Source organism: Solanum lycopersicum, chromosome 11, assembly GCF_036512215.1.
Source record: "Solanum lycopersicum chromosome 11, SLM_r2.1".
Lineage (NCBI taxonomy): Eukaryota > Viridiplantae > Streptophyta > Magnoliopsida > Solanales > Solanaceae > Solanum > Solanum lycopersicum.
This window is the reverse complement of record NC_090810.1, coordinates 2,509,303-2,522,539: the sequence shown is the minus strand read 5'-3', so window position 1 is coordinate 2,522,539 and position 13,237 is coordinate 2,509,303. Positions and strand designations below refer to the sequence as shown.

Here is a 13,237-nt window from a genome sequence, read left to right as displayed (position 1 = left end):
ATAACATACTCGGTGTAATGGTATATATCTATGACTATTCCACAGAACTTTCGCTTTTGTCAACAAGTCCAATGATTTTCTCCATACTCAGTGTAATTCAACGTGTCCAAGGAAAAAAAGAAGAACAAAAATCAAACACACCCGGTGGGACTCGAACCCACAATCGCCTGATTAGAAGTCAGACGCCTTATCCATTAGGCCACGGGTGCTGCTTATTAAGTATCACTACAAATTAATTTACTATTCTAACACTTCTGACACCTCTCAATTTATTACACCACTAGTTTGTCAACAGCTGCTTGACGTAATTCCATAAGTGAAATGTAGGAGCATAATGTGATACACAAATTTTATTCCTATCGTGTGAAGATTAAAATGTTTTCCATGAACTTAAAACTCAGAAAAGGACGCCCTTCTCTTTGTATTTTGCTATTATAAAAAATTTAACATCTGATATTGTATTGGCTTTTGCCTATGGTTTTGTTTTTCAATGGAATTATTCATCATTAAAATTCTTTATAAGAATTAAATTTGTATATGTTGCTTGTTTTATCCAACGAAAATAACAGTATTGAACTTCTTAGTTTCAGAATGTTTACATTCAACTTTTATATGAAGTAATTAACTGATAGTTTTAATGTCCAATAAATCAGTAGCTACTTAGACAAATACTTAAAAACACCAATGATAGATCAATTCAAACGGACTCTTATTCTCCATAGTTTCACCGATTCAGCCATATATACAAAGTTGTTTGATGTGAGGTATAAGATATAATAATATCATGATAAAATGCAAGATTATTTTATTTTGTATTTGGTTAAAGGTATTAGATAATCCTTGGATTATATATCCCACCGTTCATACCGGAATAAGTTATCCTACATACACTGTGGAATAATTTATCCGAAACAATTAATCCTGAATAACTTGTTTCCAACCAAACAACCCCTAAAGGTATACGACTTCACTAATAGAAGGTTTACTCTTGAATTAATCTTGAATTCTTGATGATTTCACTCTCCTAGAACAAATGTTTGACAATCTTCCTATGAAGAGTTTGTTATCATCAAGAAAAGAAGGTTCTTATATATCACTACTCCATTCATAAGATAGCAATTATAACTACTTATTTACCTGAAGATATATATAATACTATTTGATACACAAAAATAGTGAAGCAAAGTAGGTTGACACCCTTCACAGCCTACACAACATATGGATTAGAGAAAAAAAAAGAGATTTGTTAAAGATGACAGCGTCTTAAAAGATAATAATCTTACAACTTAAAGTGGTAAGCATTACTTACAGAGGATTTACATCGGTCCGGAGCAATTATTACAGCCATGGATCAACCTGGTTTTATAGCTCCATTAGATGGTTTTCATGCATTCTGTTAACTTGAGAATGCTCTGAGTGAAACATACAAAGATGTACTAGCCTAATTTTCAAGCTCAATGATCTTCACCACAGATGCGTCACCAACTTTCTGGAAAACAACAACTCGGTCATGTGGTTTTATAACACCAGCTGTTTTCCCATGGTCTAGTGCAACCTTCAATATCGACTCATCAGTTGCATTTGCGGACTCAGCCTGAAGAAGGAAAGAACAAAGTCAATGTTCTCGCCACGCTACACCGAACACACTAACAAGAAGAAAGAAGGTTACAGTAACTATGAAGTTATAAAGGCCAGAAGGACTATCATGCACTTCCCAAAGTTCTTTTCCCTTTCGGATTAAATGTAAGTTATATATGACATTTTTATCTTTTATGCTTATCAACTTATTTATACATCATCTTAAATTATCTTTCGTCTTGAACTTTTTATTTTACTCACATGGTACAAAGGCTCTACAATCTAAACAGCAGCATAAGTAACTTCCATTTCATTCACCTTGTTTTTCTTTCTTATTCTTAACATTTTAAGAAAGATATATCCAGTAACTGATCGCCCTGTCTCTTTTCGTGACTCTTCCAGCAGCATATACACTCCTTTCCAGTGTCTGATCTAGTCATATAACGGTTTCTTTAGGGACAGTTCTAAAGCCACCACTATTTCCAAACCTTTTTCAATCAATATTAGTCATTTTCCGCCAGTCGATTTTTTGGCAAGTTTCTGAAAATTGGAACTTTCCTGACGAGATGTCCATGACTGAAGATTTTCTGACAAGATTCCAATGACCAGAACTTACTCAACTAGATTTTGATTATGACTTTATGGCAAGTCTTCTGGTGACTATTTAACTGAATATGTCTTCAGAAAAGGCAAACTCGAGCAAGACAAAACACAACTGAAAAAAATCATGTGGCCAATATATACTAACTAGATGACATTAAGTCTTACCCATGTAGTTCCATACGCATTAGGTCTAATGTTTGTGGAGAATTTTATTGTTGGAGAACCAGAATTATATAATGTTGGAATAAAATGAGTCAACAATGGATCAAAATATGTACTACCTCTATTCCACTTTGTTTGTCATAGTTCAACTCGGCACGACGGTTAAGGGAAAAAGGGACTTTAAAGCTTGTCATCTAAACCATGCAATAACACGTGTGTAGCTATAAAAGCAGTGTGTTATTCTTTTTTAAACGGACTAATAAAGAAGTAGTGTCAAATAAAGCGAACAGAGGGGGTAATAAGGATACATATAGCCGACCACAACTAGCTTGAATGATGTGTAGTTGTCATTGTATTCTCTTACCTTTAATATTTTGCTCATAAAATAATACAGAAGAACTAATACAAGATGAGGTCAAGCGATATTGTTAATCACGCACTTCACAATTCCATGTTGGTTAACATAATCTTTTAATCAGAACTGCAGTAGCTCTAGAAAGAAATCACTTATTTAGGGAGGAACAGATGAAAAAATTTCATACCGGATGTCTTGGATCTGCAAGGATGGGGAAAATTCCTCTAACAATAAGAGACTGCCTAGCCTGTCATTTAAGTCATCAATGCAATAAAATCAGTTTCATTTTCGATTTGCCAATGATACATCATCTATGATAATATGAATTAAAGAATGAAAAAAGAAAGCATCAGAAGAAGAGCTTTATTAGCATCCCAATAAACCTTTTCTAACACCAAGCATCAGTCTGAGTAATTAAGTAGTAGTTGGGAAAATAGACAGTCTAACAGGATTCAAATAGTTGCTTCACAACAGAATTATTGGGTGTTTTTTCAAAACACAATTTTTGCAAAAATTGGGTTTCATTTTCGAGCAAGCACCGCCTTAGCATCTGCCCAGAAAATAATGCATACATTCATAGGAGGTATGATGAATCAGATTATCTCTAATAAAGATGTGTCATTATTGAACCATCTAGTCCGAAGAATAATATATCATCAATTAGTGAAAGGAGATGTACCACATTTTGTTAGGGGCAAATCCATATAGTAGGATCTTAACTTGTTCTACATATAGGTAAAAGATGCACTTCAATTTGGCACAGGTAACATGATGGTAATATCAATGTACATATAAGTTGATTTTTCTTTTAAAAAAAAGGAAGTCCTTTAAGAAACATGATTACCTGAAATGCACCACTGAATGTCCAGCGCAGTTGGTTTGTCTTGAGACGAGGAATGACAACAGATAAAACTGGCATCGGTGGCCTATACTTAGCTATCAATCTGCATCATCAGTAAAAGCTTATAAATTGAGTTTTCTGCACTAGAGGATAGACTTCAGAATGTCATGGCATTCTTTGATGAGAAGGTCTGGTAAGGATGTCTTTGACAGATATACACAATTTACATCAATGGATAGCAAATATGATGTTTGGAGAGAGAGAGAAGAAAAGAGAGACCTCGCAGCTCTCCCTGAAGAAGTGAAGCAGATAATAACAGATGCCTTGACCTTGATGGCAGCGCGTACCTTAATAAAATAAAAGCAGAACAGACAGTATTCATGTCAATACTAGAATCTTAAAGTCTATGACGCCGTTTCCTCCAACCTAACCAAAAACTTAACATGAGCACAGAAACAACATACCGCTGAGGAAGCAATAGATTCCAAGTGAGTCATTGGTTCTCCCACACACTTAACAGCCCTCTTAAAATAGACATCTTGATTATAAACCTTTTCTGCCTGGAATGGTGGAACTAATTTTAGAAGTAAAAATATACAAGAGAAACTCAGAATTATCATCTGACTACATTGAAATCAACAAGACGCCGCCTTGGAAGGCACAAAGTGAATTTTAAAAGGCTAATATGAAACACAAAAAGATAAGGTTATGCCACAATGTAAATTATGATTGATTGGTTAAAGATCTGTTCCTCTCCTGTGCCATTTTGGCTAAACACAAACTTGACTAGAAAAATGTACTGGCTTAACTAGCACGTCATTAACCAAATTCACAGCCTTTAGTAGGTTATTCATCTCCTACCCAACAAAATGTAGTAGAAGATACACTTGAACCGTGGTATATCCGAGTTTAGCTAGAGATTGAACTTCTCTTCGTATTTCACTTCGTTGCATAGTGAACTCATCACCGAAGAGGACCTTAAAAGAAAAATAGATGGAGAAGATAGGTCTAGTTAAATACGTTTCCTAATTCATATCTTCCATAGCTGCATGACTAATTCACACCATTGCAGCAATTGATTGTCCCCAACAACTTGCACTGAGCATGAGCCATTTAAAATTACTTACTGCAAGCCTATCCATGTACCTTTGATGTATGTTAAGACTTCACCACTTATGAACTGAAATCCTTTCAAACATCTAGAACTTTCACTATACATGATTTTAAAGTGCTTTTGGCGCACTCAATTTCACTTTAGGGGGTATGCTTTAGAAAAGTTATCTGATCTTCAGAATGAATTTTAACAGTTCTACTATGAATAAAGAAAAAACATTGAATTCAACATAATAGTGCTTTTTGTAAGGTAGGACCACAATCATGGTAATACGTCAAGTCAACACAGCTTTTACTTTATATGGCATCAACACAGGAGTACATTATTCTATTAACTGCTATTTCTGATATTAGGTGTACTTTGTGCTCCATATATATGATACTGTTCAATCTTACAAAAAATGTGACATTGAGTCAGTAGAAATTGTACTCTGAAGGTTGATGATTACAGTGTTATAGTATAAAGAACAAATGACATAACTGGGAAAAGAAGATTCAAAGAAGACGATGAGGGGTCCATTGACAATGAATTCACAATGGTAGGCATAAGGCATATGTAGAACAGCAACGAGGTAAGATTTACCTCTGCACAAATTTTACCAACAGTGGAAATAGTCTCAACAGGATATAGACCTCTCAGGGTCTCTGCACCTAGAAGAATTGCATCACTACCTGGGATGAAAGAAAATTGATATGAAGCATCTTGGAGACAAGCACAAAAAAGGCACGTTTATACCTACCACAAGTATTTAGCATATATTCCCCATTTTTCTCATAGGAATCTAGTATATCAAATTAATGTGACAACAGGCCTGTCAAAGAACAGAAGCTACCATCCAATACTGCATTGGCAACATCTGTTGCCTCAGCACGAGTGGGTCGCAAGTTATCAGTCATACTGTCCACAACACGAGTGACCACAGCAGGTTTACCAGCCATATTGCACCTGTGAACAGCTGCCTTTTGAAATAGGAACACCTGGTAATTAATATAATCTGGTTAGAAAGAAAGAAATCTATCCTAGATAACTGCAAAATGCCTCACAGTCAGTGGGTAGGTCAACATGAAACAGTCTAATGAAGCAAAAAGAAGTTCAACACCGGACCCATCAGGCACTATTCAATCACACGTAGATTATTCAAATATATTGTTCGCCCACATATAGTTCAATGAGAGGACTTCCATTTTATGTGTCACTGTCTTTGCTTGTTAAGTGCATTGCATCTATTCATGTGTCTTCAAATTAGTAAGCAAATCAATGCTCAACCCTTATATAGCATAAAATGTTTTATGATGTCCACCTTTACTCTTCTCAATACAACTTCTCCATATTCTATTCCCAATGAAACTCCATGCTATCTTTCAAGCTAGTACTTGGTTATAGAAAATGTTTAATAATGAGCTAATATCCATGAGTTGAAGTCAAGCTCCAGCAATTGATTTGATTTCCAGCTTGTTCTTAGGTGCAACAACTGTTCCTTCATGTAATAATGAGAAGAAAGCAAGAATTTAAGTAGACGTTTGGCTGCCTTAGTCAGATTCATTCACTGACGTGACTATGAGCTGAACCTCTCACTCACTGCATATAGAGCAAATGTCATTGGAACGCATGAACTATAAGAATTATTAAGGAGCAAAGGTGACCTCCTCGAGAATTCTGCAAGTGGAAAGATGAAAGTTATCTAGGACTAAGTGACAGGAATGGAAGGTCCTGACACTAGAATATCAATCATTAGATGTGATTAAGATACTATTTAGGTAGCTTTTTGCTCATTTGTTGACCCAAAACACATTTAAATGTATCTCAATATATGTGCCTCAACATTTCCGAACGTGTTCAGATATCACGGTGTACATGGGGGCATATTGGTCATTTGCCCTGCTTGTCGAACACTGTGTTGCTTTTCTTTTATCTCTTTCTTTCTTTCTTCGTTTTATTTTTTTTGCCTTTCCAACCTTACTTGAGCCAAGGGTCTTTTGAAAAGAACATTGCTACCTTCACAAGGTAGGGTAAGGTCTACGTACACACCCCACCCTCCCCAAACCCACTTTGTGGGATTACCCTTCATATGTTATTGTTTCCTTTTCAACCTTTAATTTGATCTTCGAATCACAACACATTTTTACGTAGATTATAACATTTTTCTTAAATCAATAACATAAAGAAGTCGTGTATTATCGCCCTTCCAATGAATCATTCCGATTAAACAGTGTGGCATCTAAGCATGAATTAATTCACAAAATTATCAAGGCACACAATACATTTTTAGTACTCTAAGTAAGAGACAGCGCCTCATGCACGTACGTCAAACAGGACCCCATTTATTTTTGCATAATCCGCAATATCACTTTTCATCCCTAACGGGAAATTCACTCACGTCCACCCAAAAGAAATTCTCTGTACCATCTGATGTTTGAATTGGTAGATCATTTGAATGTCATTAATGATATGCCACTTTAATGAGGTGGCTGTTTTATCATTATCAATAATATGTCACAGAAAAGACTGAGGAGAATTCACTGACCTTCTCAGGTGGTAGATCTATCCCTAAATTTCCACGAGAGAGAATGATGCCATCAGCTTCTTCGAGAATCTCATCAAAGTTGCCCATTCCCTATAAGCAAATGCAAGGAAAAATTTATACCAACTACTGTGCAGTTTTTTTCATAAATAAATCCCCGAGTATTCAATAGGTAACTAACCTCCACATTTTCTATCTTAGCAAAAATCTGTGTTTGATCAAGATCACCCAGCTTAGATAGAAATTCACGAGCCTGAACAAGAACATGAAGAACCACTAGATTGTTACAAGATATGCTTCTTCACTTCTGAAGTGATCGCATAGGAGTAATCCAGATCTTACGTAGGTGAGGGAAATGTTGAAATTAATAAAGTGGAAAGTAGAATTCTGTAGAATAGCCTTACATGTCGAACATCTTCAGCATTTCGTGTATATGACAGTGAAAGGATATCTATTTTGTTTCGAAAGGCCCAAGTGCTTATAACCTAAAATAATTACAAGATATACAGTGAAAAATTTACCATTAGAGAGTATCATAGTTCTAAACGAAATTTGACCAATAAGTTCTGCAGAGTTGTTTTTAAACTGTACAATGTGAACCTTAATGAGCAAACAAACTGTCCTTCCCAAAATAATCTTAAGTATTTAGTTTTTCGTACTGCCTACACAAAATACTTGGAGTCTCTCGGACCAATATGATGTGGCATAAATTTAGAGAGAGTGAAACACTGATTGCAAAATGATAGACTTCGATATTAGGTAACAACAGACCTTCTTATCTTTGTCCGTCAGAGTTGGCAACTCAATACGGATCTGGGAGACATGTAATGTGTACAATGGTCCGGCCAAGGTGGCAGAATTTTTAATCAAGCAAACGACATCCTCTCCTTTCACCTCTGTTACCTGCATTGTAGAGAACTCTTGAGAGCGGAAATTTAACTAGTATAACATTGACCACATGCTGCACTTCTTTTTCACATTGATTTCTTGCATCAGCAGAAAGTCTAAACGGAAGGCCCATGTAACTCTAACAGTAACTTCACTATGCTATTACAAGTGAGAGCAAAGTGCCATACTCTAGCTTTGGCTCTCTCTCCCTCTCTCACAGACACGCGTGAACGCGCACACACACATTATTTTGGTGTCGTTGTGTGTTGTGGAAAGGGGTAGAGGGGATTGAACAGTGATGGGGTACAAAGTTTTCTCACATTTCTGAAATGAAATAAAAACGATCATCTCGCTGGTCCAAACATTTAAATTATTTGTTTTTCAATGCTGCCTCACCTCTAGCCACACAGAGGTAGTCTCACTTCCCGTGAACAAGTACTGACCAATGAAAATAGTGTCTCCTTTCTTCACTGACTGCAAAATCATGAAAATTTAGCATCAGAACATGTCATGGTTCATGCAAAGATGGGAACTAAAATCAGTATGCTTCTACGTTTACAGTCTCAGATGTAATTTTCCAGCTATCATTCTAAACTTTTGAAATTGGATTTCCTTTTTGATAAACTTGTCATCAGTTGATTCCCCAGTTCTTGTTTACCAACCCCTATGGACAATACTGCAACCTTGTTTTAGTGTCCACAATCTTAACCGCCATGCAAATTAATAGCTATTGTTTGCTGATAATCAAGTAAGGAATTGACTGACTTAAATTTCCCTGGACAAAAGTAAGAAGGTCGAATTTAAGAACTAACATGATGTGAATAGCACAGCACACCAGTCTAAAATATCCTCCTACTGCTATGGTTCCCCTGATAAGACTCAATTCAACCTCAAAATGTACTTTTATGCATGTAATGCTATAGGAAGCCTGGAGGTGCAGTTCCAATAAACTCCCAGAAAAGACATACTTTTTGCCTTAGGGAAATTACCTTTGATAGGCCACTAAAATTTATTGGCAGTAGATTTGGTGTAGCCTCTTTATCTTGATCAGGTGTCAGGACAACTAAGGAATCTGCTTGGAGTGAAATTGGGTGTTCGCTCTTATTGACAACTTGTAGTTCAGGACCACCAGTGTCTAGCATAACCTGAAAAGAGAAGGAGAATAGTTGGCCATAACAAATTTTAGAGGTTATATATTCAGACTTATATAAACAGAGAAGTTGGTAGGAATAGCAGGAGCAACCGAGCTTACCGCACAGAGCTTCTTTGATTTTTTGACGGCTGCCCTTAGATTTTCCAATGTCTCTTGGTGAAATTCGGCATCTCCCCATGAAAAGTCAAATCGTGCCACTAATATACACAACAACAGAAGTATTAGCTCAGTGGTGTCAATGTTCTTTATCAGCTTAGTTCCAGCCACTCAGCATCTTTCGAAACAAAGGAGCACACAGAAGGCTACTAACAAGCTTTTGAAGAACACCGTTTTTAAGTCTTATGGATTGAAATTGTAAAACATACTTACACAACCAAGTCACTGTAAGGTAATTACAAGTAAATCTCTTGATACATATTAACTTGTAAACTGATTAAAATGGAAACTAACCTGCTATTGCGGGTTAAAATTCACTAAACCATTACACTAACAGCATATATAACTTAAATCTATTCCTACCATATTTTACCACTCAGTTAAGCCTGGTCTATTTGTCTAATTCATTTCCCATCCTGAATTATATCAAACCATACTTGGTAGGATGAAAGTAGCAACTTTATTTACAAATATAAAACAGGTAAATTACTTGAGAGAAAATATTTTCCACAGGTTTACTTACATTACAGAGGCATTCTTTTATTTGGAAGAAAAAAGTAACAACAAAAAGTCTCTATATATACACAAATATATAAAATGCAGATGTCTTAGTGTAAGTCTTCCCTGGTTCGATGTCCATTAGTTGCTTCTTTTTTAGTTTTCTGAAGTTCCCCTTTATTCTTATTGACAAGTGACAACATTTGGAGCCTTGGCTCAATGTTCAGTGTGAGTGTGTGACCAGGAGATCACAGGTTCACGCTGCGGAAACAACCTCTTGCAGAATGCAAGATAAGACCCAATCTGGTCTGCCCCTTCCCCTACTTGCACATAATCGAGGTTAGTACTCCAGGTTTCCCTTTACAATAGTTTCAAGTTTTGTTCCCAAACATATTCATTTTAGTTAATCAAATGGCCAATTTAACACTACAGACTACACAGACATCAACTCTGCCCCCATAGCTAGTGCTAAAATATGATACCATACCAGACATTCCCGATTCAAGGCAACTAGAGATAATCTCCACCGAACGTGATTTTGGACCCAGCGTGCCAACAATCTTCGTCATTGCTGGAAAAAACGTCTGCAAAATCATCATTTAATAGATCAACAACAACATAACCATCCTCAGCTCAAAAAAAAAACACAACAAAGTAGTTTGGGAAAAAGTAATACGAAGTAAAAAAGCCACGATAAAATACAAAAAAAATAGCATAAAACAAAATAATACTATAATCGATGTACAAATTAAAATAACATTTAGTAACAGAAATGGTAGAACAAAAAAACTACAGAAGTAATGCTACAATTACTAGTAAATTAACGGATCATAAACCACAAATCAAACACTTTAAGCTCATAGCATCTGCAAGCACATTACGCAAACAATTCTCCCCAAAAAAACCAAAAATTCCTCAACATATAGTAACAGAACAAAAAACTACATATAGTAACAGAAATCGTAGAACAAAAATACTACCAAAGTAATGCTACAACTACCTACTAGTAAATAACAGATCATAAACCACAAATCAAACACTTCAAGCACATTACGAGTACAACTCTCCCAAAAAATACACAAATTCCTCAACTTAAATTGACCAAAATCATGAATCTACAGTGAATCAAACAAAGTCAAATTGAAGCAATAGAATTTCACTCACAGGCTTTGATGGCTCGAGAATCGAAGCCATTCGAATCGGTTCTTCGAGAAGCAAGTTCGTCGAGTGCATTTTTCCGGTAGCCGATCGTCACTGAAACTGCGGTGAGTGAGCTCAGTTCAGAGAAAAATAGTAGAATAATGGAGATAGCAAAACTGCTTTAAATAGTAAAAATATTGTAGCATAAATGCATTTGGTGAGTGAGGCCGGGAAATAATTTATATTTTAAATAACTTTTCGGTTTATCCAAAAGCCGTTTCTTTTTTCTTTTCTTTCTCATTTTGTCCAAATATATATATATGAACATTGAATTTTAGAAATAACGGATTGTGTTATATTTATTATATTTTAAAATAAATAACTATTATTTTCTCCGTTCAATAATAGGTGTTATCATACTTGTCTAGTTTAAGAAATCAAGAGATAATTCATCTTTTGTGATTATTTTTACAATGATAGTTTCATTTAATATATATCTGGAAGCATTCAATTTAACAAAGTCAATAATAGTATTTCCTCCATTCACTTTTTTCTGTTATATTGCGTTTCTTGAAAATCAGTTAAATTAATTTTTAAAGTTAAATTAGATTACATTAACTCTATATTAGATATTAAGAAAAGTGTTATAATTTGCATTTTTTACTTATGAAAAGAAGCATCGTAAAAAGTTGGCAAAGTTTCTATCGTTTGACTCTAAAAATGAAAATCATGACAATTATAAATGGATAGAGGGAGTATAGAAGTTATCAAACACTTATGAACAATTATTGTTGGACAGAAATAATATAAATTTTACTCCTCCCGTTCCATTTTAAGTGACACTTTTCAGATTTCAACATTCAAACAAGTTTATCTTTGACGGTAAGTTTTTCATAGATCTTTTAAATATTTTGAATTGTCAATTATTATGGCTTATAGTACTTTTTACGTAGTTTACAAATATTAAATTTTATTTTAAAATATTTAGGATTTCTTAATTAAATTTTCGATTAAACATAAACTATTTAACTATCAAAAAATAAAAAATATTATATAAATTGAGACAAAACGAATAACTAAAAAATAAATTAGTTCGACATAGATCTTTTAATTTATTAATTTGTATTTGCGGTGTATTTTTATTTTTTTTAGTACAATATTGATGTATGTGGATATTAATGGTGGTCACCACTTGTCCATTATTTCTGAACATCTTTTTATAAGAACATGGTCACGTATTAAAACACCTTGCTTTATCATTTATTGTTCGTTATTTATTTTAAAGTTAATTAATTTATTTTGTAAAATGTTACTTATTAAATATTTGTATAATTTTATTTTTAAAATTTAAATTCTAAATTTATAATCATTGATCATGACTAATGTCACTAACATGAAAAGGTTGTAATCCAAATAATGCACTAATTACCTAAGTACAAACGTAACATAATCATATTTAAGCAACAACTGCTAAATATCTTAGTAATACATTTATAATCTCATGTTTAAGCAATTACTACTAAATTCATATATTGAACTCAAAATTTGATTATTATTATTATTATAATTATTTTAAAATTTAAATTTCATTTAATGGAGTTTGGCTTTGATCTTGATAGGACAATAATAATGGTATGGAAAATATCATAGTTCAATATCATCTTTATATTGCTGTATGAACCAAAATCATTTAGAGAAAAAAAGGAAAAAGATTGTATGACATGAAGTTAAGATTTGATAATGACTAGACATATGTATATCACAACATGTTATATGTCATTTCCTTTTTTTTTCAGTGAAAATAAGCACTTAAAAAGAGAAAACTTATTCGAACCTGATGTTTACATCAAATTAATACATTTATGTTATGTGTTTAAATTTACAGTTTATTTTATTCAATATTAATTAATTTGTAATAGAGTACACGAAAATCGGTAATATTAGTATACGTATTTGGGGGCTCGTTTGACCTTGAAAATGGGTCATTTTGGCAGTCAGGGCCAACTGGCTCCATAGCTAACGTCTTAACAGACGTCCACAAAAATTTTAGGCAAAAAAGAAGTCAGAATTTTGGATCACCAAAAATTCATGGACTATAGCACACGAAAATCGGTAAAATAAGAGTTTTACCTGCTTCGGGGCTCATTTGACCTTCAAAATGGGTCGTTTTGGTCGTTATGGTCAACTAGCTCCATAGCTAACGTCTTAAAAGACATCCACAAAAAATT

At 34.2% G+C, this 13,237-nt stretch overlaps 1 protein-coding gene and 1 non-coding gene across 5 annotated transcripts; both read right to left on the bottom strand.

Moving 5' to 3' along the window:
* Positions 1-136: 136 nt before the first annotated feature.
* On the bottom strand, positions 137-209 carry TRNAR-UCU (transfer RNA arginine (anticodon UCU)). The gene has a single exon. It is a non-coding gene; the product is annotated as a tRNA-Arg (tRNA).
* Positions 210-782: 573 nt separating this feature from the next.
* On the bottom strand, positions 783-11,297 carry LOC101256147 (pyruvate kinase 1, cytosolic-like). 4 transcript variants are annotated; one of them, XR_738338.4, is made up of 18 exons: positions 11,034-11,297; positions 10,357-10,453; positions 9,315-9,412; positions 9,052-9,207; positions 8,459-8,536; positions 7,946-8,077; positions 7,579-7,659; positions 7,356-7,427; positions 7,178-7,267; positions 5,486-5,630; positions 5,236-5,324; positions 4,004-4,099; positions 3,819-3,886; positions 3,543-3,642; positions 2,886-2,945; positions 1,428-1,594; positions 1,310-1,356; positions 783-1,207 (listed from the first exon to the last, which is right to left on the bottom strand). XR_738338.4 is itself a non-coding variant. In XM_069291770.1 (18 exons), the coding sequence occupies exons 1-16, from the start codon at positions 11,100-11,102 to the stop codon at positions 1,442-1,444; spliced, it is 1,584 nt and encodes a 527-aa protein (XP_069147871.1). In that variant the 5' UTR covers positions 11,103-11,297; the 3' UTR covers positions 783-1,207; positions 1,310-1,356. The 4 variants fall into 4 exon arrangements, 3 of the variants coding, with proteins under 3 accessions (XP_069147871.1, XP_010312578.1, XP_025883909.1); XM_069291770.1 differs by having other exon boundaries at positions 1,442-1,594; XM_010314276.4 differs by lacking the exon at positions 783-1,207 and having other exon boundaries at positions 1,224-1,356.
* Positions 11,298-13,237: the final 1,940 nt, after the last annotated feature.

Bases quoted from the DNA above. Each gene is read 5' to 3' on its own strand.
- LOC101256147 (XM_069291770.1), bottom strand. From the start codon at position 11,102: ATGCACTCGACGAACTTGCTTCTCGAAGAACCGATTCGAATGGCTTCG. The intron at 7,268-7,355 runs GTTAGTTACCTA...ATTTGCTTATAG, and splicing joins CTAAGATAGAAAATGTGGAG to GGAATGGGCAACTTTGATGA. The intron at 1,595-2,885 runs GTATGAAATTTT...TTCCTTCTTCAG, and splicing joins TTGCAGATCCAAGACATCCG to GCTGAGTCCGCAAATGCAAC.